The sequence below is a fragment of the Equus caballus genome, chromosome X, assembly GCF_041296265.1.
Source record: "Equus caballus isolate H_3958 breed thoroughbred chromosome X, TB-T2T, whole genome shotgun sequence".
NCBI lineage: Eukaryota > Metazoa > Chordata > Mammalia > Perissodactyla > Equidae > Equus > Equus caballus.
In genome coordinates this window covers 45709444-45735640 of record NC_091715.1, presented here as the reverse complement: position 1 = coordinate 45735640, position 26197 = coordinate 45709444, and the positions used below count along the sequence as shown (strand labels likewise).

General features: G+C 44.0%; 1 protein-coding gene and 1 long non-coding RNA gene across 5 annotated transcripts; both read right to left on the bottom strand.

Moving 5' to 3' along the window:
- Positions 1-3227: 3227 nt before the first annotated feature.
- On the bottom strand, positions 3228-7324 carry USP51 (ubiquitin specific peptidase 51). Of its 4 annotated transcripts, none has more exons than XM_023635228.2 (3): positions 6886-7178; positions 6584-6656; positions 3228-6419 (listed from the first exon to the last, which is right to left on the bottom strand). In XM_023635228.2, exon 3 carries the CDS (start codon positions 6260-6262, stop codon positions 4244-4246), a length of 2019 nt encoding a protein of 672 aa, XP_023490996.1. In that variant the 5' UTR covers positions 6263-6419; positions 6584-6656; positions 6886-7178; the 3' UTR covers positions 3228-4243. The 4 variants fall into 4 exon arrangements, with proteins under 4 accessions (XP_023490996.1, XP_014584386.1, XP_005614252.1 ...); XM_014728900.3 differs by having other exon boundaries at positions 6584-6780; positions 6886-7142; XM_005614195.4 differs by lacking the exons at positions 6584-6656; positions 6886-7178 and adding an exon at positions 7186-7324.
- Positions 7325-18450: 11126 nt separating this feature from the next.
- On the bottom strand, positions 18451-25960 carry LOC111771501 (uncharacterized). The gene is made up of 2 exons (XR_002805357.2): positions 20871-25960; positions 18451-19315 (listed from the first exon to the last, which is right to left on the bottom strand). It is a non-coding gene; the product is annotated as an uncharacterized lncRNA (long non-coding RNA).
- Between the last annotated feature and the right edge of the window lie 237 nt (positions 25961-26197).

Genomic DNA, 26197 nt, shown 5'->3' with positions numbered 1-26197 from the left:
ACAGACAGTAAAAAGGTGAGATCTTACAGCCAGGTCTTGGTGCTGAGTCAAGCAAATGCATTGTGTGAGGCTACATGTCTAGTAATGGAGTAGAATTTTGGCCTCATCCATCCTGGGTATCCTTAGGAAAGTAATTTAGTCTGACCTGACTATCCAAATCAGCCATTACCATAGAGACACATTCACGTGTAGCATGGGCAATTTTGTGTTATCAGTTAATAGATTACTCTCTTTCCAGATTATCTACATCCAGGTTTGTCAAAGGCTGTCTTCCTTCTGCACCATTCTGGTCTATGCTCTCTTCAATAACACCATCAGGAAAAGCAAATAAAAAAATCTTTGAATTATCTGTACTGGATTATAACAGAATGTGCATGGGCTTTGGGAACCTGCGTTTGAATACTTGTTCCACTATTTAAAATAGTAAACTTAAGCAAATCACTTTTCCATTTTGAGTCTAACTTTCCAAATCTGTGAAGTATGTTCAGTAATGATTGTCTCCCAGGATTGTTGTTCGAACTCAGTGAGATAATAGAGGTAAAGCAGTTACCATAGTGCCTAGCCTATCTTGGTACTCATGAAACATTATGGCCCTTTTCTCTATTTAATTAGCAATAGCCACATCATTGCTGTGAGACAGGTTTGAAGCCTAGCACAAGTCAGTGGCTGAGCTAATACCTGCTTCTTAAAGACACATAGGGACCCACTCTAGCTTCTCAATATTATACGATGGAGGCCAGCTGAGGTCACTCTTCCCTCCCTTCTCTCCCTTTGTGGCCTTAGGAACAGGATGCCCCTAACTAACCATATAGCTTGTCTAATATGTTCAAAACCCTTGGCTGCAAGTGACAGGATCCCAACTCAAACTAGCTTGAGCAAATCAAAGGATTTTATTGGCCCAGAGAGCTGGGAACTTTGGGGCTTCAGGCACCGCTGGATCTGCAACGTTCAAATGATGCTCTCTAGGCTCTTTCTCCCCATCTCTGATTCTATTTTTTCTCCTTATGGTATGGATATCAACCTATGAGAGTCCCAGATTAATGTCATCCTGGCCTAGAGATTCCAGCATGAGGGATGGAGTGGGGAGCAGAGGTAAGGAGCAAGAAACTACTTTGTCCTAGTGTCTACATATATTCAGTGTAGCAATGGGCTCTCACTGGTCCTGCTTGGGTCCTATGGCCATGCTCAGAAAAATCGCTTTTGTGGGAGAGGTGTGGGTGGAGCAGTGGGGGAGTTGAGAACTCTAATCTGATTTAGCCTGAGTGACATGCCCACTTTGGGGAGGAGTGAGAGGAGCACGGCCAAGTGATCAATAGCCCCACTGGAACCACAAAGAATGAGGAAAGGGCTAGAGTGCTAAGCAGACAAATAAACTACAACTCTCCACTAAACACAGCCACCAGACATCACTCCTTGTGGCACATAGTCATGATGTGTCATCTGATATAGAACATTGTGGAATGGTGAGGCACACTGTCTACTGGGAAGGTAAATTAATGTGGTACACCATGGAGCTGTGATACACAGTTGAAAGGTGAGAAACACTGTGCGGAGTTCAAACACACTGTGGTGAGGGGCAGTGTTGCCACACCAGAGAGCCCAGCCTCACCTTCAGCTGCTGCTCCCTATTGCTACCCAGTCTCTCATGACTACCGTTAGGCCTGTGCTCTTTTCCTTGCATTGCACCTGGCACCCCCTCCACACAACCAGGCTATTTCTTCACTGAGCACTTCCTTTCTTAAGCCATCCCCTGCAGCTGAGTAGCATTTTATTCACTGTCTTTGGGGAAGACACAACATGGGTCACACTGTATTACAGCACTAGGCACCTAACGACTTAATGGATGAATGGGTGAGAACACATTACTGAGAGGGTGAACAGAGCAAATAACTGAACTCATCCTCACATTCAACAAACATTTATTAACACGTAAATGGATAAGGCTTGGCTCCCTGTTCTCAGAATGCTCAGTGCAGAGGGGCAGACAATCACAAAGTTACAGCAGAATCACAGTAGAATAAGTACTATCACTGAGGTACAGACAAAGTACTTTGGAGGCACAGTGAAGATATAGGGGTGAGAGAGGAGCAATTTTCCAATTTATACCTGCCTAGAGCATTCAGGGAAGGCTCCAGAGAAGTCATCTGTGAGTTGAGCCTTGAAGGAGGAGTAGAAACCACCAGGTGAAGAGTCAAGGAAGGAGACCTACAGGCTAGGGCTCAGAGATGTATGTAGCTAAGGTCAGGCAAGCGAGAGGTTCAGGGAACCAGGCATGAATGATGGAATAAGGAAAAAAAAGAGTAAGGAATGAGCAGGACTGTGGAGCACAAACCTCCAGCTCTACTGTAGAAATTTAAAGGTCTTATTTCCCCATGGAGAGGGGAGGATAGAGGAGGGTGGGAGGTCCCCAGTAATGGGTCCCTGCCACTTCCTCAGTCAGGCCATGGGGTTTAAACACCAAAGCCAGAGCTTCATGGTTGTGATCTAATATCTCTAGGCCACTAAATTGTCAAGAGCCCTTTTTGGAAGCAAAGAACTTATATGAGCAATGCAGGCCTAAATGGAAGAAGGTCCCTAGTATTTTCATCTTTCTCATATGCAGTTGATCATGACTAAGAAATAGCTCTACTTCCTTGAGGAAATCAAACGAGGTATGGAACTTGAGAGGGGAAGGTGCACTAGAGTGCAGGCCTTGCAGCAATCTCACAATCGAATGGTAAAATGATGGCTACAGTCTCTTTTTTTTTTTCAAATTCAAATTACATATTAACATAAAACTTAAATATATATTCACAAACCCCTTAAACCCATTTGTCTTGTTATTCCTGTCTCCTCCATTTACTTCTTTCATATCCCTATGTATTTTAATACGCTTAAATTAAAAAACAAAACATTTAAGCTTTTTAATTTAAATAATTTTTTCTTTTTGAATACTTTTAATTCTTTTCATTCTTTGATTTTTATTTAAATATTTTTGTAAAGGTTTAAAATTTTTTTATCCTTTTTGTTTAAAAATTTAAAGTTTTTATTTAAATAAAATTATTTATTTAATATTATAATTATATTTATATATCAATATATATTGATATATAAATATCATATAATTAAAATTATAATTAAATATTATTTAAATTTAAATGTAAATTTAATTGTTTAAATATTATTAAAATATATTTAAATTAATATAATTATTTAAATATAGTTTAAAATTCTCTATTTTTCTCTAATTTTTCCTTTTTAAATTTAAAATTTTTAAACAAATTTTGTCTCAAGTCTTGAATTGTTTTAAACTTTTCGCTCAACTTAAATTTGAATTTTCATTCCATTCTGTGTTTTATGAAAGTCTATTTCTTAATCACTAAACTATTCATGAATTTTGTTAACCTTTGATTTTTCAACACATATTTTATGCAAGATTTATTTATAGTAACATTTTATTTCATTTAAACTTTTAGAGTTTCCTCTTTTAACTTTTTAAAACTGTTTCACTTTTTTAAATTTTAATTTATAATTTTTTTCTTGTTTTATTCATTTTACCTTTTTTAAACTAAGAATTTCTAAGAATTTGCTTTTAAGCCTCATTTTAATAATTTTGAAGTTTTAAATTAAAAAACTCCCTGTGATTTTTAAAACATTTCTTTTAAAAGTATTTAACTTAAATTTTTTTCAACATTTAAAAATACTTTTCTTTTAAAATTTTTTTTTTAAATATTTTTCTTTTAAAGCTTTTTAGAATTTCTTTTAAAATATTTTCCTTTTTTTCTAATCATTTGACTGGTCAGCCATAGCTGGAACACCAGTCATGAAGCTTTTTGCTGATGAAGGAATAGTCTCTGACTTCTCACAGTATTTGTGTAGAAACAAATGACATATAGCAGTGTCAGAACATCTCTAGTCTCACTCTCCCCACCTAAAGCATCCTTTCCATTCAATTATGCTTTATGTGACCATTTTCAACCTCTTCTCCCTCCTTTCATTTCTTAAGACTGACTGGTCATTAGTTAGTATTCTTCCTCTTATAGATCCATAGGCCATGGTAAAGTAGGCTCTTTATATCAAGGTGCTAATTGTCATATAGGTGCTATTGTCATTGTCCATTTCAGAGAGGTTTTTGTGTTACTTCAAGAGGTGCTGGTTGTTGCATTGGTATTGTCCTTGTCCATTCCAGGTAGGCTTGTGTGTCACTTCAGGATCCTCACCTATTCATTTCTTTTACTTTTTTCTGGTAAGTGGTCTGGTAAAACTAGTCTTTCTCTACACCCTGTTTGTGATAGAATAGTAAATATCCTTCACTGTAGAGTAAGTCCTCAATGGTAGCCTTGGTGATGACAGCATCATCACAGCTGAACCACTGGTCCTTTTGTTGCCGGATAAAGCTGGTGTAGTGTCCACTTTCCAAAGTTCCATGGTGATTAATCACTGCAAACAAGGAATACTTATTCTCATTGGGTGCACAATCTGTTGGCAGCTGGCCTTCCATTCTGCTGTCTTTAGTGGAGGCCAAAAATGGAGTCATGTCCAGCTCCAAGGGAAAGGAGATAAAAGTATTAATCTTTCGCCTCTGCTTGCCTACATGTTCAAACCGCTTGAGATGAAAACAGGCCACAATGGGTAATTTCTTCATTGTGAGCTGTTTGGTAGACTCCTGGTAGCTTTGGCAACTACTGCATTTGATTTTAGCACTGCTTCCAAGGTGCTCTGGCCTTGTAAACCACTGCAGGCAGTCTGTGAGTGAGGGGATTCCTGGTACGTGGTCATCCCTACTCACTGTGCTGTCAGCCCTCTCTGGACTCTGGGAACCGAATGTGGCATAAGAGCCAGGCAAATCCAGACTGATGTCCCAGCATGGATCTATTGTGGTAGAGACGCTATGGCAAGCCTGACATGTGACATCTGACTGCAAGCCACCTGTAAAGATTTGGTCTATGATGCAGTTACAGCAGTTGGGGTTATTGGCCTCCTGCCCAACACTATCATCTTTGCTGTGTCTATGCAGCACATCTAATATTGCAATAAGGAACTCATGAGCATCCTGCTGCCTGTATCCCGCTAAGTGTTCTGCATGAATCCATATTAGGTGCAGTAACTTATAGGGAATGTGAGGAGTTCGGCTCCCAGAGTACATAGCATGAAAAAGCGAAGACATTTCACAGACAAGACACAAGCTGGGGCTTGTCATTATACATTTGTGCTTGTCAGAGAGGAAGAAATCTTTCAGTAGAGGAATATGGGTAAGTGCCTGGACAATACAATTCATAAAGCAAGTGTTTCCAAGATTGATTAGCCCTCTTAGGCCCACAGTATAGACTGACTTTTTTCTCCTCTTTTTCTTGGGTTTCACCAGTTTTGGTTCCTGTTCTTTTAACTCACAGATTGTTTGCTTCTCTTCAACACCTGATGTCATACACTGTTGTTGAGAAACATCTGTTGAGATGGAAATTAATAACTTCAAAATTTTCCCTTTCGTTTCTTTGGCAATCTGTTCTATGTCTCTGTCATATACGTAATCCTTACACATAAAGCAATATACAACCCCATGATAGAGGTCTACTGCTAAATTGTGCTGTTTTGTTTCTGCATGTTTGTGAATATGTTTCTCAGTAAAGCAGCCAAAAAAGACACAGGAGAGACAAGAGTGGAGTCTGTTCATATGGGTACTACATACATGACAGATGCACGACTTTGCCTTACGTTTCCTAGTCTCTGGGGTCCCACTCCAAACGAAACGCTGGTAGATCAACCGCAGGTTCTTCTGCCAGTTCTTGGCTACTTTAAAGCTCTCCACATGAGAACAGCCCGAGGGACCCTGATCAAACTCCAACTCCAGTAACCAGTCCCCTAAGCCACCTCGATCCCCAGAGCCGCCTAGGTCACCAGAACAGCTTCGCCGTGTCTGGGGCCTGGAACCCAGCCGGGATCTACGCCGAGATCTGCGCCAGGGCCGTGGCTGGGACTGAGGTGGAGGAAGAGGACGGGCTGGAGGTAGAGGTGGGGCCGAGGTCCCGGGACGGGCTCGGGAGCGGGCCCAGCGCTGGGGCCGAGGGCGGGGCTTGCGGCGCAGGCAAAGGGGAGAGGAACTGCTCTGACAGTGAGGGGGGGTTGAAGGGAGCACCTTCTCGTCGTCGCCGCTGTCGCTACCGCTCCACGTCAAGTTCTCCTCAGGTGCGGGCTTACGCTCTTGTAGTGGCTCCAGCTTCATCTCCTCAGCTCCGTGGCCTGAACACGCCTTCGCAGCCCCCACCGCCGCCGCCTCCTCCTCCATTTCCCCCGCCTTCTCAGCCGCCTCCTCGGGTAAGGCTCCTCCCCAACTTGCCAAGCTCTAGCCGACCCAACAGCTGGAGGGCAAGGAAGCTTCTAGAACTTGGGCCATCAGCTCACCGCCAGGCCTGAGGAGAAAGGCCTCTGGAATCGAACTGCGACTGTAGATGGAATGAGACAGGGATTTCTGTGAATGATTTGGCCAGCGTCACGGCCGCGGTGCGCCATTAGCGCCCCGAAACACCTCCCACCAGCCCTTGAGCTCAGCTGGCGGCCGCTGTGGGCTCCACCCCCTCTAGTCAGAGGCTCCCAGAGCTGGTGTTACCTGGTTTAAAGGCGATCGGATCATGCCCAGGCGGGGGGACGAACGGAGGAAAAGTTGGGGGCGGGGATACGGTCTGAGCATTAGGGTGGAAAGAGATGGAACCTTCTTTAAAAAAGGCGCCACCCTCTCAGTGCCTGTCCTGCGCCTTGCGCAGCCTCGCTTTGCTACAGCTTCCTCTGACGTTCTTTCCTTATGACCTAAAAAACACTTGGGTCAACATTTTACCTTAAAAATGGCTGAAAGGATACAACCTATGGAAAATGGGTTCAGAGGAAGAAAGTGTCCCCTTGCTCCCACCTTACCTATGCTTCTGGGGCTGGCCGTGTTCCACCCTTTGCCCCTATCTCCGAGCGCACTCTTTTGGTCAGCCACGCTCTTGCGCCCTCTGACGTTCTTTCGCGCTTGTGTTCCCTCTCACACCTGGTTTCTTGCTTCAGAGCCCTGATTCCCTATAATTCCTCCGAGAATTCGGACTCCTTCTCAGCCCGCCTCACTTTCGGCGTCCCCAGCTTCAGTGCCCGACCCCTGAAGTCCCTGCCCCTTCCCGCCCCGGCTCCGCAACGCCCCCAGCCCAGCTGTTTATTTAAAGGTTTCTGAGTTACCTTGGGCCCCAGGCGCGTGATATAGAACGTCAGCAGCTGCTGGCTGTCCAGGCACTCCTCATCCAGCCTTCTCTCCTGACCTCTCCTCAGGGCTGGTCACACGGGGGCCGCCCCCTGGCCCCTCCCCTCTCGACGTGTGGCCCCTCAGTCGTGGATTCTGCCCTCCTGTAGTGATGAATTGCACCACTGTCCATTGCAGTCAGACAAACCTCTTCCTGAAACAACTTCTACTGGAAGTAACTACAGGGACAGATTCTAGAGAAAGCTCCTGAAATGGAGATTCTGGCCTCATCTGTTTACAGGCCCACTCTCCACAGCAGAAAAAAGATTACTTGGCGTGGGGGTCGGGATGGGGGTGGGAGGTTGCAGGGATGGCAACTCCCTGGCAGGAATCCCTCAAGGACCCATCAGAGTCTGATCTCTGGGAGTTAAGTGGAGAGAGGAATATTATTCTGGAGTGTGGGGAGAGGAAGCGTAAGCAAGGGCTCAGGCTCAGATAGGAGAGCCCAGGCACTTGCCAGCTGTGTAAGCTCAGATAAAACACCTAACCTCTCTGAGCCTTAGTTGTGTCATCTGTTAAACAAAAATGGAAATAATAATAATCCTAACCTGTTATGAACACTAAATCATACTATATATAAAGTAAAGGATCTTTATGGCAAGCTTTATCTTTCACACCTCTCTTTCTGTGTCCCCACTTTAAAATCAGCCTATAGCACAATGCCTGATACTTAGAGTAGAGGAAAAGAGGACACGTCTGTCTTTCAAAGCTCTCCCAAAGTTATTGCTCAGTTCACCGGATTGTCCCTCCTAAGCAGTTCATGTATGTGAGCATGCATTCAACACATGTGCGTGGGTCCTTTAATTGTATTACTGTGCTGGGTTGTGCTGTAAGAAACACAGCAAAACGATTGGTGTTCTCCGGGAGTTTAGCCCAGGAGATTTTTCCTTCTCTTTCACAGATCCACTGTCCAAGGCCACAACCCCCACAAAAGCTGCTGTCTTCAGGGCTTGTTGCCCTTCCTGTCCAATCCCAAGAATACTCCTGCTCATCAGTGAGGGTGTTTAGTGCAACATTTAATCTCTCTGGGGCAGTCATGCACATCCTCTCTAAACCTCGGGATTAGAATTCACTTCTCTCAGGCTTGAGGGTAGTATCTTGTAGATGCCTTTCCCAAATGGATGTCAGTGATTTTAGGATGTCAACGGGATTCCATAATCCATGTGAATTTTCAGAGTGAGTACAGATCAACGTGGTCTTGGAGAAAAGAACCACCCTAACCGTCCTGTAGCTCAGAGTGACTATAGGTTGAGAATTTCAAATAAGAGTCAGTCTCCTTCAGAGGAATATGTTTGCAGGAACCTTTGCCTGGGAGACAAGAGAGCAATGCTGTTACACTTTTCCATCATTATTAGCTGCATTTGTAACCTTAAGCAAGCTACACGTCATCTCTACAACTCAGTTCCTCAAGTAAGAAAAGAGCTGGTTTGACCTGTTGGCAACCCGGGACAACTTAGCAGTAATCCTAATGAGGTTACTTGGCCTCCAAGTCAGCTAATGGCCACATAGCTGAGTGGAAATGCCACCGCCACTCTCACGGTTCTAACTGCCCCAACCTCACAGCGGAGAAAGAGGGCTTATTGTTTTCAGGCTAGCATTTTCACAGCTAAGCTCTGGGTATAGGAGCCTTGAGAAGGAACCTCAAAAGATGGGATGACCCACTCAAACTGCGGGGCCTTTTGGTATGTTAGTTTGTCTTCTTCTGGAGTTTTCAAAGGACTTTTATTAAAAATAATATAATAATAACAAGGATAGCAGGATTTTCCAACACCAGAGAACTTGGACCTGTGTAAATATTGGAGATTTAGATGTGGAATTTGGATAGATTGCACCAGAGGGTGGAGGAGTGCACTCACAAGGTGGCAGTGAGGTGAGAGAAGCAGAAATGGGGTCACTAGTGGGTGCCTAGGAGGACTTTGAGGGGAGGCAGGGTCAGAGAGAGGAAATAGTCTGCCCTCCTGCTAGTGAGTGAGTGGGTGGCACAGGGAAGATGAAGGCCTCTGATGGCCTGAGGGGCAGCCCCTCCTACCCCCCTTGCTTCCTCCCCTCCATCTGAATTACCCATTGTCTTGTGTGTGCCTCCTTAGGCAGAAATCTGCAGTGGAGTAAGGAGAGCTCAGTGGCCCTGGAAGTCCCAACAGCATCACCCCTACCTAACAGACAGTCATTGCCTCCACATACTGGCCTGCTCCACCCAAGCTGAACCTTGTGATTCTGATCCACCTCTTGACAATAGAGCACTGAGGTCTACAACAGGGAGAGGGAGCAGGTCCTCAGGATTCCACAATGACTCCGAAGTCACCCCAGGGGTCCTGCCCCAGCTGCATCCCCGGAGTTGGCTTTGGTCTGGACCGATCTCCAAGGATCTGGCCTCCCTCCTGGTTTCCCCTTGCTTTATACCCAGCTCAAATGTTCCCTCCTTCAGGAGGCCTTCTCTGACCCTCCGGATCTGGAGGGGAGGGGGTCCCTCGGAGTACAGCAGCACTACACAGGCAAGGCCCTGCTGGGCCCAGCCTCTCTAAGAAGAGTCCTTTTGGGTCCCTCAGTTTGGACCCTGCCCCAGCCCCTCACCCTCTCCTAACCCTGCCCCTTTTGTCAGCAGAGGGAAGGCTGCGTGAAGTGACTGCCCACAAAGAAAGAAGTTGTCCTGTGGCAGTGTAGCTGGAAAACACGTCCAAATCTCAATCATATAAAAGTACCTGGAGGGAAAAGTCTTTGGAAATGCAGACTAATTTAGAAGGAAAGTACTTTTTTTTGGTCCCCCTAAGTAAGGACATTTGCTCAGCCATAGCTAACAAAAGAGTTGCTCATTTCTGGGTTAGCAGACCTAGATGGAAATGCTGACTCAGTCATTTGCTAGTTGTGTAACTAGGATGAGGCACAATAATTTATGTCTCTTACAATTTATCAGCTAATGCTGGTGCTGAATGCTGATGCTGCTGGTATGGGGACAGGACTTTGAGAACCACTGCTGTGGGTTAATGTATAAAGAACCACAGGTCAAGGCCATCTGGCCTTAGTAGCAGGAACCCTTTCTGAGGTGGCTGCTTTCCCAGAACTATTTTATTGTGGCTTCTCTTATGGTTTTCTAACTGCAGCAGGTGTTGGGGGTGGTTTGGGGTGGAGTGGAATAGGAAAGAGAGGGATCTGGAAGAAGCCCGCATCTGTGCTCCTGGCGCCTCAGGACCTTTAAAATGGGCCCCCTGCAACCTCACGCAGCATCTTTCTCTCAACCTGGGCCTCTTCTCCTCGGTCACCTCACTTCTCTGAGGCCAGCATTCCAAAAGGCAGACTTGCAGCCATTGCCTGCCCCTGACTACTTCTCCAGGGAGAATGCTGTGAACTGGGTTTAGGTCTTTGGGGACCCACATTGCCTGCCAGCCTCCTGCCCCCTCCCCACCTGGATCCCTTCTTTTGCTCCTTTTCTTCCCTGTGCCCCAGCTCTTAGCTGGTCTGCCCCCAGCCTTCAGAAGCAGCAGCCTCAGACACCACTGCTGTGTGCACTCTCCTGCTCACAGACCCACGGTGACTCCCTGTGGCCTCTTGGTTTTTCAAAATGGAAACTTCCCAACTCACTCGAACTCCCCCCACCCAAATATGCCCAGCCTCATCTTCACTTTCTGCCCTTCGTGACTCTGGTGCTTCAACCGCAGAAGCCTCTGTATTGTCCCTGTCTGTGAGAGAACATACATGAAAATACCCAACATGTCAGCTCAACTCCTTCCTTTTCCTATGGATTCTCATTTTAAAACATCTCCTAGCACAGGCGTTCTCAAACTTTTAGTGCCATGGGACCCTTTGGCAGCTGGATGTAGCCTGTGGCTTCCTTAGGAGAATAATATTTGTTTATAATAAATGCATAAAATTAAATATGCAGGATTATAGCAAATTTATTAAACTGAAATATGGGCTTGCAATTTTTTAAAAAATACTGTGATTTGATAACATAAGTATGTCTTTATTAATGCATTAAATAACAGTATCTAGTGATGGACAGAGTAACTACCATAATTTCAAAGCAGTGATGAGCATAAACAATACTTTGAGAAGTGTGAAACAAATGTAACATGATATGAAAATCTTTATTGGTGACATTGTCACATGTACTACTAATATTACTGTGGTCTCTTGCCTAGGTTCATAATTGAAGGACATGCTCAATTTAAGGCAGAGGTAGGTGAAAATAAAGAAAGACACTGGTCTTTTTCCCATGCATATGCACAGACCTCTCTGAATTCGATATTCTGACTGCTCTTGCTTCATAATGCCCTGAGCACTTTGTCTGCTTAGTGGGCAAATGTATTACAAACCATCTATTAAGTGCATATTATGTACTCTTCTCTACACGCATTAAAATGTATCCTATCACTGGTAGTGCAAGGTAGCTATCATTATCCACACCGGAAAGTTGGAAAAACGGAGGGATCATTTCACATTGACTCAAGATCATACAGATGAGAATGAAGCCCTGGAGCCTTCAGAACTTTTGACACAGTGCTATAATCTGTCTCCTTATCATTTTTTTGCTCCAGCTCTTTAAATGGTAGAATGTAATTGGAGCATGTGGCTCAGTTCACTATGTTTCCACACAATTCTGAGTAAATTACTGAGTATTTGTGGGGGGGCGTCAGGAAACCTCATTCATTGAAGAAGCCAACAGACTGCATGTCCCAGTAGGGGAGGGGTGAGGACGCTGGAGCTATAACTGGAGGATCCCTTCAGGTCTGACTATGCAGAGACTCTGAAAGAGGGGCTTACCTGGAGGCTCAGCAGAAGGGCATGAATGTGGAGTTGATATTCAAACAGTACACACCAGTAACCATAATTTTTTTTTTAGTACTGAAATATTTCCGTGCCGGTAAGTATATATAATAGAACCTGTGAGAAGTTTTAAGGTAATGACATAAATTTTCACATAAATCATTAGATGTCATGCTGACCACTGCTAAATGGGCATCCTATTGCAGTGACATCTGAGAAACATCCACGGTGCTTATTGACTGCAAGTTTGACCTGTCTCATGGTAGCCAGTGCAATTGCGTTTTCCACTTTTTATGCAGTACTCAATGCTTTAGAACAAGTCACTACTTCGTCATTATGTTTAATTTACATAATTGGTACTGCTGCTGAACACATTGGTTTTTATGTTGATTTTTAAATTTTCAGTTATTGTTAGTTCTCGTTGAAGAATAGTTATAGTTCTTTTCAATGGGTAGAATATTTTGATATCTAAAATTTTAAGATTTTTAAATAAGAAAAGCAAAAGCATGCAGAATCAAGAGAGCACCAATTTTAAATAATTATCTCTACCGTTATGTTAAATGTAAAGGGCCATGAATCTTCTGAATCTCTGGGAGAATAAAAGAGATTTTATAATAACAAATGAACTGCTGCCTGGCTCATCTCAGAGCATTGTGAAAAAAGTAGAATAGTCTATATCATCTTTTGGACAGTGTAAGAATCTGTAAAAAATAAGACAATGTATATATCTGACATGAAAATCCACCCGATTATTTAATTTTAGGAAGAAGTGGTTTATTTTATGTACCAGGTTTTAAAATTAATATTTTAAATAGATAATATGCACAAAGCAGAAAATTCAAAAAGTACAAAATTGTATGTAGTGAAATATTTCCCTCCCTCTCCTGACCCCGGGCCCTAGCTTCTCCCTGCCAGAGACAGCTACTATTTCTAGTTTCATGTGTATCTTTCCAGAATTATTCTACGGAAATACAAATCTAAATGGGTACTGTCTAGTTCATTTTTAACACAAATGGCAGCAGTGATATAAGCGTTGTGCTTGCCAGTGTTTTTAAAACTGACATATATCCTAGAAAGCATTCCATGTCAGAACATAAAGAATTACAAAGTTACAGTTGTGTAGGAGGTATAAGTCTGGATGTCTAATGTACATGGTGACTGTAGTTAATAATACCACATGGAATAATGGAAATTTGCTAAGAGAATAGATTTCAGGTGCTGTCACCACACACACACAAAATGATAACTGTGAGGAGATGATATGTTAATTAGTTTGACTGTAGTAATCATTTCCACGTGTGTATGTATGTCAAACCATGAGATTCTATACCTTAAATATATACAATACTTATTTGACAAGTCATTCTTTAAAAGTGCAATAGGGTGATAGTAGCTTTTTTTTTTTTTTTTTTAAAGAACATAAAGAGTTGCTTTATATTTCAGTGGCTGCATAAGATTTCTGACCTTGATAATTTTAACCAGTTCCTTTATGGTAGATATTTTGGTTACTTCTTACTTTTCGTTCTTGCAATCAATGCTGCAAAGAATACACTTGCACAAGGTAATTTCACACATCTGTGTATCTATCAGTGGGACAAATACCTGGAAATTTATTCAAAAGCTGTTTCCTGAATGTCTACTGAGTGCCAGGTTGAGGACTCACACTCAGGATTACAACACGCTTAAGTTGCACACTCAAGTTGCATCACGCAAAGTGACGCAACAATGCATGATCCATTGTTGTGAACCCCAGTGGTTCACGTGGTTGTCAATATCAACAGTCAGGGCACAAAACAGCCACAGCAACCAGGGGAGGCTGTAATCCACGCGGTATCCATTGGACACTAAAAGCACTGCTGCTTTCAGCCCCAATTTTGGGGGCCGCCACAAGAGCTCTGTACTTTCCCCCCCAACTTTCCACATCCATCTGTGAAAACCAGGACTTTTCATGTCCCAGGGAGAGGCTTCCCAGGACACAGCGCTTTCGGTGCTAAAATCGGGATAGTCCTGTGCCAACCGGTCAGTTGGTCGCCCTTCAACTGTTTCAGCCAAAAAGCTTTGTAAAATTTTACTTAAAATGTGAAACTTGGAAGGAACACCATCGGAAATAACTTACCAAACTTTATTGTCTGTGCTTGAGAGAATGGACTTAATGAGAAAACACCCAGATGAACGTGTATTGGAATTTGAAAAGATGTTACCAGTGTAAGGCTGGGGAGAAAGTCTGGAATTTTAGGCCACATGTCAGATAATTTCCCAAATGTTTTACTTTGGTGATAAGTTGTCATGTTCAGTTATCTCTGGCTGGCGCACAAAAAGATGTAAAGTAAATATTCAAAAGTCTTTTCCGTATAAACTTTATGTTTACCACCATATTTCAAATAACTACACATTGAAACAATGAAAATAGGAAGAATACTTGGACCTCGACAGGCTCCCTATAGCGATGGAGCTGCAAAAGAGTTTAGAAATTATATCAAGCCATGTCTGTATACTTCAATAGAAATTGACTGTTAAGCTACAAAACTTCTAGCATGTGTTAAATCGTTTGATCATAAATAGTTTGTTCAGGGGAAAAAAATGAATATATTTAAATTTTTCATTTCTCTGCCGATGTATGTATTGAGCTAAATGACCATGCTGTTTGTAAATTATTTTGAATATCATCTTTGCATGTATATGGTCTCAAGGTTTCTTTCCCATGCAGGCCCTTGTTTAGAGGTGGAAGGGGTTCTGGAAATCAGGATAGATTCCCTTCAGCTCTCAGTTGCTTCCCTGATTCTTCATTGGGATTTATCCTATTGCAGCTCCATTTCCAACCATCTTGAGTGCCCAGGAGCAGGGGTTGGCCCACTCTGTATGAGCTGGATGGTAAGAAGGGTAAGTGACTCCAGTGTCAGGTGGCAACCCTAGATCATCTTCTTTTCTTCTCCTCTTGCCAGCCCCCACCTCACAGTTTGCCAGTGATTGAGAGACTTGAGGCTCCTTCCATCTGCCAACAGAGTCGATCAGACCCATGGAGATCAAATGCTCTGGATTTTCAGGGACAGGTCTAACTACATCTAAATTTTATCATTTTGAAAACTACAATTTGTTTAATGTGTGGGCAAATATGATTCAATTTTTATATCTTTATGAGGACTCATGTGCCTACATTCACAAACCAAAATAAAGTCAAGAGAAAAAAAGCAGGACATAAAATCTTATTTATGGTATGACCTTGGCCATCTAAAACATGCATATGCACAGAATATAAGAGGGGAGCAAATACATTGCAGTACAAACCGTGGGAATTTATGGGGATGCGATAACATTCGACTTTCTTTCCTCTTTCTTTATTTCCACAAACTAATCTAATGTGCCTATGTTATATTTTCAATGGAACATCCAAAAATAATAACACCTTTTTCACATCACTTTTTTCTATTTTTGTTTTTAAAATATAGGTTTTGTAGAACGGGACAGCTTCTCACCTCCCCTTTCTGTCGAGGATCCATCCCATCTACACACATACACAGGCACATATGCACACACACACACACTGGCGTATACAGACAGGTGCACACAGGCACACACACAATTTTGGGAACTTGTCTCAGTTAGCACCCTGTTCTACCACTAGCGCAGCAGTGAACAGAGGTGTGACATTTGGTGGGGCACTATGGAAAGATTGCCACCCCCTGTCCCAGGGTAATGGATCGCCAGGGATAGAGGACCCCCTAGGCAGAAGTTCCTAAAGAGTGCAAGATTCCTTTGCTATGTTGCTATTGCCTTGCAGATGGTGCTGACTTTGGTTAAGAGGTGTGCCCTTGGTTCTGACCCCTAAAAACCTCTCTGCACCTCAGCTATTTTCTCTACCAAGCTTACATATGAGAGAGTTAATGATTCCTTTCACCTCGTTTCTTCTAGGTAAGAAAATTTCAAGCGCACCACCCTCAACGTTCTCACCAGAGGTGCGTGTTATTGTTTACATAATTTGCTGCATGTCCTTCAACAAGAACAAAAAAAGTGATTTCTAAAAAATAAAATACGTTTAAAGACTCAGGAAGACATCCCCTTCTTTCAAAGTACTTTCTTTGGGTAAATAAACATTGCTTCAAGTTGCAGAGCCATTTCCAGCACCATTTGCTTAAGGATGGCTTATTTCTGCCAGAATCTACAACTGGCATGACATCTATGAATATGTGATTGCTATTTCACAGGCATTTTCCATATTTCACTTGCTATTGTTCCCGTGAACGTGACTATTTCTTATTTTTTGTGTTCCTCATCTCTTGCCCCCACATTACCCTCTGTAATGCAAGCATTTCATTTTTTATTTTTAATTTTTATTATGGAAAATTTCAAACACATAAAAGCAGAAAGAATAGTACAATGCACTCCACGTACCCATTAAGTTCAAGAGTCATCAACTTCAGCAATCATTAACTTTCTTCAATTCTTGTTTCATCCTATCCCCCATCATACTAGAAAAAAAAAATCTTTTCTTTTTTTTTCCTGGAGTATTGTGAAGCAAAGTGTAGACATCAACCCATTTCATCCAGAAATACACTTTAGATAAGTGTATTAGATAAATTTATTTTATCTAAATAGATAAGGACCAGTTTTAACATAACCGCGGCACAATATCATATCCAGGAAAATGACCAAGACAGACTTAAAGTCATCCGCTACCCAATAAACTTGTTCATTTCCCCAACTGTCTCACAAATGTATTTGTACATTTCATTCGATCAAATTAGAATCTGAAAAATTCCACACATTGCATGTGGTTATGTTGCTTAGAGTCTTTTAACATATTACATCTTCCCCTCAGCATTTCCGTGCCATTTATTTGTTGAAGAAACTATAATCTGCTCACTTCTTGCCAGGACTGGAGAAACAAAGGAGTCTTGGTTTAGAAGCCCGGCTGGGGCACGATGGCAGTCATGGTTTTCCTGGTCCTTGGGCCAGAGGGTTGGGTCTAGGCAGCTTTTGGGTCATTCCTTTCTTCTTTTTTCTACTTTAAAATTTTTCTTTAATGTGCTTAGTGTGTATAACTTTTATAATGAAAAATAGAAATGTAAATAGAAACAAAGATCCTTAATCAGACCATGTGCGCTGGTTTTTATTGTCCTTGTGGAATGGGTACATATTCCACATTCCATTCATAAGAATTAGGGCCCATCTCTCCCCATCAAATTTTGACCCACAAACATACACACCAGTCCTGGGAACTGTCTCAGTCAGTTACTTTCCGTCCTTACCTCCAGTGCACCAGAAGAACTGTGGTAAATCTTGGCAGGACCCCTCAGAAAGGTTTCTCGCCTCTACCCAAGAGGGAAGATTCTTAAACACGTCCCTGCATATTCCCAGGAAATAAAGGCCCCTTGGGCCCACTCCATTCAGATCTTACTAGGTTCTCCAGGGAATAGCAGTAGAAATTGGAGACTAGTGTATCAGCTATCATCTTCACCTCTGGGGCTTCCTGCCATCTCCTCTTGTTTTATATTCAAGAAAGGAGCAGTCCCACCTTGGCACTTCTCATCTAAGTAGGATCAGCAGAGGTGACAGGGGCCGGGGTAGTAGTGTGCGTGATGGTTTCACCATCTGCTGCTTTTAGGATTGGGTCATTTCCAGAAGCGAAGTCGTATAACAGGCATACTAGTTTGAAATAATAAATATAAGGATTTGTCATTATTTTTGCAACAAATCTTTCACCTTCCAACAGTCATAACGACCCTGGGGTCGGGGGAAGTGTGTATGCCCCCTTGAGAAGGAGGATGACATGATATAGGAGAATTGGTTCACTGGCCCTTAGAAAGAAGAATTGAAATAAAGTGTTTCCTTCCCGGAAGAAGTATGGGAAGGAGAGGGGAGAGAGAGAGGAGAAAATTAGTTACACGTGTGTGTCTGGACATCATCTTCTGAAAAATCCTGTAAGTGGGGGTATTAGATGGATGGGAAAGCTGGATATAGAGGCGGCACGTGCCGACAACACTGGGGCCATTATGACTGTTGGAAGACGAAAGCTTTATTGCAGTCTGTGAAGACACTTCACTCAGAGTGGATATGGAGAGATCAGACCCACGTCTGCACTCCTGAACCTTCCTCAGCTCCCACGTGCTTTAGAAGACATCAAGAATATCTCATCAGCCTCATGGAAAAGTGCAGAAGGCAGCTGAATGTTTGTTGTTGAGCACATCAGAGTCACTCTACTTGGGATGAAGGGATCTTGGAGCACGTTGGTCTACAAAGTGGGGTATGCCTGCATACAAGGTTGGTTAAGAGGAGTTATTGTAGGTGTGGAAAGGAAACATTAGAAATTCTGAGCATATTTATTTTTTTATCACATCCTTTTAAATTTCTAAGTTTAGTGTATGTTTCATGAGGACCATTGCATACGAATACAGTGTCACCAGTACATAATTTGTAAATTAAGAAATATACATCTATTGGAGATGTGTGCTCAAAAATCTTTTATTACTGGTGCATGTATCAGATTCTCAGGGCTGCTGTAACAAATTACCACAAACTGGGTGGTTGAGAACAACAGAAACGTATTCTCTCACAGTTCTGAAGCAAGGTGTTGTCAGGGCCACGCTCCCTCTGAAGCCTCTAGGGGAGGATCCTTCCTTGCCTCTTCCTAGCCTCCGGTGGTTGTGGCAATCCTTGATGTTCCTTGGCTTGTAGATGCATCACTCCAATCTCTGCCTCCATCTTCGCATAGCATGCTCCTCCACATGAGTCTGTGTCTCTGTGTGTTCTCTATTTTTTATGAAGACACATTGGATTTAGGGTCCACTCTAATCCAATATGGCCTCATCATAACTAATTACATTATGCAAAGACCCTATTTCCAGATAAAGTCACATTCTGAGGTTCCGGGTAGACATGAATCTTGGGGGCACACTGTTCAACCCAGTACGATGTATAATGAAAAATGATCAGTGACCATTGTTGGGGCAAACGTTACCCTGGTTACCCACATTGGAGTCGACTCTGAGTTGCAACCAAATCTCAAGGGGATCCATAAGTCTAGCAAGAGAACAGTCCAGTAAGAAATCATCGTTCAAGTTGCATGGCCACATAAGCAGAATCCAAAGAATAGCACTCAGACTGAGGACGCCTCTGTACGGCCGCCATGATATCACTTAAGCCTCACCCTTTCTTCCAATCCCCAGACATCATTTTATAGAGGAGAAGGAGAAGTAAGTAGAACTTAGAATTGACCCAATAATTGCCTGAAATGAAGCAGCCGAACTGGAAGAGCCCGAAGAATCTTTAATCATGAAATGCAAGTAGTCATCCTCTGTCCACCTTTAGTACCTGTTGGAGAAGCAGGATCAGTTATGGAAAACAAAGAAGTCGTTTTGTCTTAGCACAACAGAGTGTATTGTATTAAATGTTGAGATTCTGTTAAGAGTCTGTGTAAATGTGCCTCCCTGTCAATTTATGGTGTCTATATCCCTCTAGTGGTTTCAAACTTCACCTAAAAGCTGGCATATCCCATGCTAGCATTTTGAACCGGCTCACAGACAATGGAGAGCGGTGCCATTTAATATTTAAGAGTAAAGTGCATATCTTGGACTTGGAGAGACCTGGTTTCAAGTCTTCATTCTGCCATTTAATAGTGACCTTGCATGGCCCTGCATAAGCGACCTAAACTCTCTGAATCCCAGTTATCTCATCTGGAAAATGGGGGGGGGGGGTTATAAAGCCTATCACAAAGGGTTCTGGTTGGGGTGAAATTATACACTATAAATACACGCCCAGAACCTTAATAGGTGCTCAATTGATATAGGCTGTAGCTATGAATGACCTTCCTTCCTCATTCAGGAATCTGCACGAGGATCAGGGGAGAATCCTGTACCACCTTCAGAGCATCCCAGCAGCTTTTCTGGCTTTGCTATTGCACGATTTACCCTTAGCTTAAGGATTCATTGAACATGCTGTCTAAGCTTTGGTGGCCTTCATATTTTAAAATAATTCCATATCCTTCGTGTAAAGATGAGTGAGGTAATATTCTGCTGTCAGCTAATTTCTTTGTGGGAGTACCTCACTAACTTGAAAGTGTTTATCTTCACTATCATTGACACCTTTTCCACTAGATGCTCAAAAAGATTCATTCACTCACACACCTAATGTCTTTTCACTGTTGAATAGGCATGAGGTACCATTCTAGGCACCTGGGATATATCAACGAATGAAGCAAACACACAAAATCCTGACCCCATGGGGCTTGCATTCTAGCAAAATGATGATGAGAGGATTGACCCCTGGACTGACCCTCTGGCTGTAGACACTCCTGTGATTTCCAGAGAAATCAGACAGGACAGAGCAGCTTTTTTCCCACCTTGGTGGGAATGTGACCAGCTTCATAGTGCACTTTCGTATCTATTATTATATTTAGCAATGATAAGAATCACAGTATCTGCTCAGCCCCACTTGCACTTTACAAAGCAGTTGCATACACCGCACCTCATTTAATCTCCCTAGCCATCTTCTTGAGTAGGTATTATCATTGTTATATCCAGTTTACAGTTGGGGATGCTGAGACTCAAAGAAGTAAAAGGCTCTGTCCACTGTCACACAGCTCAGCCAAAGTGAGGAAGTCAAACCTTCTGATTCCAAATCCCATTCTTTTCTCAGGGGCGTAAGTAGTACAAGCAGCCCCAACCCATGAGGATTGAGAAAATGGATAATCATAAGCCAGGGTGTGCAGGGAAGGGTTGTGTGTGTGTGTGTGTGTGTGTGTGTGTGTGTGTGTGTGTGTGTTCACCCAAAAGGTGTTTATCAAAGGAATGAAAGGCAATTGCCCCAGTGCAATTAGTGACGTTTCCTCAGCCCTGGGGGCTCCCACCCACAGCCAAGGAGCTAGTACCATACTTGACGGCCTCCTGGTTGACTCTGCCAGTCTGAGGATGGGTGGCCGTCGTCCTCCATTCCCAAGCACCACTCACTGGCAACAAGTTCCACACTCTTGATCATGTGGGAAAGGGAAATATTGCTGTTTCCTATCCATATCCTTATTAAGAGATGAGCAACCTCTTAATAAGGCCTGCTAGAGCTGGAGTGGGATTGGGCATAGATATGGTGAAGGAGCTCACAGCAGCCAGTCCAACCTTGACTTCTCTGCCTTAGGAGAGGGACACGACAGCCCCTGAGTTTGCTAGCACCATTGGCGCCCAAAAGCCATGAACATGACTTTTGGCTGGTGAGTCCTCCCTCCAACAAAGCAATTCACAGTAAGGTGCAGTGGAAGGGGAAGGCTACTGCAGTCCATGGGTTCTGGGCCATGGTATATATGGTGCATCCCATTAGTTCCCCCGTTGCTTTCCCATCTCCACTTTGGTGCCAACTGCGCTCATGGAACTGTTTTCAGCACACATGTGGGGACACGGATGCTGATGTGGATAGACTGTAGGCTAAAAACTCTAGCATAGAAGTCTAACTGGGTCCCTGCTGTAGGTGCAGTTTCTTCCACTCTCCTGCATTGCCCAGTTCTGACAATTTTCTTAAAACTGATAATTCAGAGGCATTTTTTTCAAAATCTAATTCCTGGTGTTATTCTCACATAATCTCATCACTGATCCACACACTTCTTGCCAGGACTGGGAGAGGCAAACGGGTCCTGATTAGAAGCATGGCTGGGAAATATCGGGCATCACGGTTTTCCTGATCCTTGAGCCTCAGGGTCTGGGCAGCCCCACTCCCAACCGCTGGAGTTCTGTACCCTGCCCTGTGGGAATCTACAGAGAAAGGGCAGAGGGCTTTGGGTGTATTAGCCACATGGTGAGGGGAAAGAGGGGGCCGTTCCTCCTCTGCAGGCAGCATGAGCTGGATGACCAGGACCCTGTGTTGAGGGCCCTCTGCTGTTGACGTTCTTCAGGAGATTTCAGTCTATGTATTTGTTAGCTACAGGTCCCGAGCCTCATATCAAAGGTCGGCACGTCATGGACTGAGGTTTTCTCAGGGAATCAATCCTATTTTACAGAGCTGGCGGGAGGAAGAGGGAGCTGGGAGATCCTTTGGGAGTTCTGAGGAAATCTTCGCTGTGTTGGCAGCTCGGTGTCTCAGGGTGGGATTCCACTGCCGTCCTTCCTCACTCCTCTTTTTCCTCCCAGATACCTGTCTGCTGCCTTGCATGCTGATTTCCTATTCCCTGTCCTGGCGTGTAGGTTGTTTGTACTCCTTCATCGCACCTTGCACGCGTGCACTCTTCTTCTTTCTGAGACAGGATCCTTGACACTAGCGTTTGGAGAGAACAGCAGGTATGTCTGCTTTCTCTTCGCAGCTGCGTTTCAAGGGGGCTGTGCCAGGGTGGAGGGAGGTCTCACAGCAGGGAGAGGAATCAGGGAACAGCCAACAGAAGGAGCTGAGAAGCAGGCTGGCATGTCTCTGACCTTTCGAGCTGTCCAGGCTGGGTGTCAAGAACTGAGTTCTTTTGTGCTCCAGGGCTCTGGAGAGGCGGTAGGTGCCACCTACTCACAGTAACTGCTGCTCAGGATCTGGAACCATGTTTCCCACCGTCAACTTTCCCGCTCTACCATTTCTGAGGAAGTTGTGTGTGTGTGCATGTGTATGTGTGTGTGAGAGAAAGAGTAAATGTGTGTGTGTTTGAGCATGGGTGGGTGTGTGTGTCTTCGTGCGTGCTCGTGTGTGTTTGTGAGAGAGAGAGTGAGAGAAAGCCTGTCACATCATTAGCTTCATATCTATGTATTCTAGGCCTGGGAAGGTAAGACGCAGAGGCTTAGAAATGCATCTCTAACTTTCTTTCTTTCGCAAAATTTGGATAGTTTTGGTAGACACAACTTGCTTCTCCTTCTTGTGTGTGTGTGTGCACGCACATATATGCGTGTGTGTTTGTCTTAATGAGTGTCCCTGTTTTTGTAATGTGTGTTAGTTTCTAGGTATGTGCACATGTGTGCATTTACGCATATTTCTGGGCACCATACCCCGCTCTGAGATTTTCTCTCTCCTTGTGTGTACCCACGTATATATTTGTGTACTTGTGTGTGGCATGCGTGACTCTAAGGTGCCTATGCATTATTAGATACGTTTGCAAGTGTGGAAGTGTATGTGGTGTGTTTATGGGGTGTACATATGGTGAGTGGGCACCTGATTGTGAATGTACACTTGAGTGTGTGTCTGTCTGCCTTGGAATGTAAGCCAATAAGCACACACTCAGAAGTGAAGACTGGGGTGATGTCCCATCTGGGAGAGTCTGAACAGGAGGTGTGAGGCAGCTGTCTGTGGGTATACGGGTATGTGTGCACACCTTTAGGGAGAGGTTGATGTCTTTCTGTATGAATTGGGAGACAAAGTGGAGTTGTCACCTGCTGGGGGGAGGGAGACTTTATCACTTTGGGGGCCCAGGACATGCTTGTCAGAACTCCTCTGTCAATGAACTGAGAATGAGAGCTGGAGCTGTTGAAAGAGGAAGGGACAGCAGAGAGGGCAGGAGGGTCAGAGAAGCATGCAAAAATAGGAGTAGTCAGACAGGCTTCCAGGAGTGAGAGCACAGAGCAACCATGTCAGGAGTAAACTTGAGGGTGCTAGAGTGGCCCATGGTACCCTGGCTTCTGTGAGCTGCCTCAGGGACTGCGGTGAGAGGGGCAGCCCAGATGAAAGGTCAGATGTGGCCAGAGAACAACAGGAAGAGGTGCTGTCGCCAAGGTGCATGGGAGGAGGGTGGATCCTACCAGAGAGCAGAAAAGGAAACAGGTTCTGAGGCAAAGGAGATCCCCTGGCAGGCTGGGCTGTGGTGACACCTTCCACTTGCCACAGCCTGAGGGTCAAACTTGCGTGGACTAGCCCCAAGCCAAGCTCCGGGGTCTGCGTGGCTGAGATGTTCATCGGCCTGAGGTGATGTGTGGACTGACTTTGGTGATCAGCCTTGGGTCAAAGAGCAGTTCTATCCTGATGTTTGTAGGGTCTTATTTTGCTTATTGTTTGGTCTTTCATTTTGCCCCTTAGTACAGTCCCTTGAGACAAATCATAATTTTGTCCTGTATGACCTGAGGAGAGAGGGAATTCCCCCACGACAAGGGTGTGGAGACCAGAGTTCAGGAGCAGCCAGCTCCTCTGAACTGCCCCGGATGCACATAGAAGAGGGGCAGCTGTGATAACGGTTCTCTCCCCTACTAGGCAGTTCCTCCTCAGCAATGCATTAATGTGTGTATGTGTGAGAGTACGTGTGTGTGTGTGTGTGTGTGTATGCTGTAAACTGCCCAGATCAGGGTTTGAGAGCTTCCAAGTACTTGGTGCATTGTATTGGAGACTGGGGACTTGTTTGCAGATAACCATGATAGGAGGGAAGGAGGTGAGGGGGACTGGTATCCTGAGAGGGGCAGTGTGGGTTTGGCGGAGCTGCTTCAAAGTCCACGTTTTTGTACAGGGTTAGAGATAGGGACATGTCACGCACCTCTGCACAGAATGCAGCTTGGCTCTGGCACGTGGGCCCTGGCAGCTGTGCGAACTGCTTGGGGGCAATGTCGACATCATGAGGGTCATCGTCTTACTTGGAGGCTCCATTGAAGCTCTCTCAGGGCACTTCCAGATTGCTTGTTGGAGACTATAGTGAACAGATAGGTCTCGATAGCAATTTGTGTCACCCTTTTGGGACTCCCAGACACAACAAGTATGGGAATTTTTGCCAAGGGGGCTGTGAGATCAACAGTGATAATAGAGGGGGGCTCTGAGTCACTGTACATGTTTGTACCGATATACAGAAAACTGATGTAAATGTTTACAAATATATGTGTGTCTAGCATTAAGTATATATATATGTGTGTGTGTGTGTGTGTGTGTATACATATATATAGTTGTTATAATTTGTATCATATTCGTTGTCATCTTCCTGACTATGCATTGAAAGAGTACACACAAATGTTAGCACAGATAACCTCTGGATGGTGGGATTAAGGCTAAATATTTCCTGAACACTATACTTTCAGGGCTCGCAGAAATGTGTGCAAGAATCACGAAGCTTTCCTACAATCACAAAGTACAAAAAGCTACAAAGTAAGTTCCATCTTTCCTTGACTGTCAAGGCCCAGCGGAAGTCTTGGCCGCTGTGATATCTTCCTTTTGAACTCCTGTACTGCTTCTTGTTCATACAACTCTCTTGACACTCTGTCAGCAATCGAATAATTTGGTATTTCTTCTTCTTTTTACTTGCAATTTCTTCTTATTTAATCTCCTTCATGATAAGAACCATATTTTGTAATAATTCCCTTGAAATAGCAACCACTGATTGAATGTCTCTGATGGGCTAGGCACCGTGCCAGAGCAGAACAGATGAAATTGCAGTCTGTGGACACTTGCTGCCTCGCAAAATTGTGTCACCAATCTGCGGTAAGTACATAATTTGAGAGTACATGTTTAGAAAGTTCTATCGTCTATGGTGAGAGTCTCTATGATGTTTTAAAAAATCGAGGCTTGCACTTTGTGTGTCTTTGCCATTTTTCTTCTTTCTATTAATTCATTTTCCTTGCATCGTACAAATGTATTGGTCCATGAGTGCCTGGCTTGGAAAACAACAAATACTTGTCGTTCACCGCAGACAGTTTGAGAAGCAGCAGTCTAGGGGATTTGTGAAAATCAGCTGATTCATTTTCCACAACATGTCTATAAAGCAGGAGGCATTATTCATGTTTTTGGCGGTGTACACAGAGGCTGACACAAGTTAGATAACTTCTACTAGGTCCCCAAGGTATCATGTAGACACCTTGGGTTTGGGACCAGCATGTTTCCACCCAACTTGCATGGTTCACCTCAACTGCTACTCCACTGGTGCCCAGCACTTGTTTGTCTTATCAGGACTTCAGAAGTGCCGATTACACAATCCTGGTGGCTGCTCTCCACTTCACAGCATCATATGGGGCCAATGATGCCTCCGGGCCAGCTCGATGACAGCCTTTATGGCAGGCACTGCAGCAGGGCTGGGGGGCACCTTGGAGGAGTTCATCTCTGAAACGAGGGACACAGTTTCAGGCATGTTAACTAAAGCACCATGTGAAGGGAGAACAGAGTAAAACGATACTAAATGTCCATTTGCAGAGGAGTGGGCACCTAAAGGCCTTGATCACGATTTCTGGGTCAGGGCTATTGGAGAGGGTAGAAGGTGAGTGTGTGCCCTAGAGGAGCTCATCTATAAAATAAGCTGCCTTCCAAATCTGGGTCTCCTATGGCCCCGTGCCCTCTCTT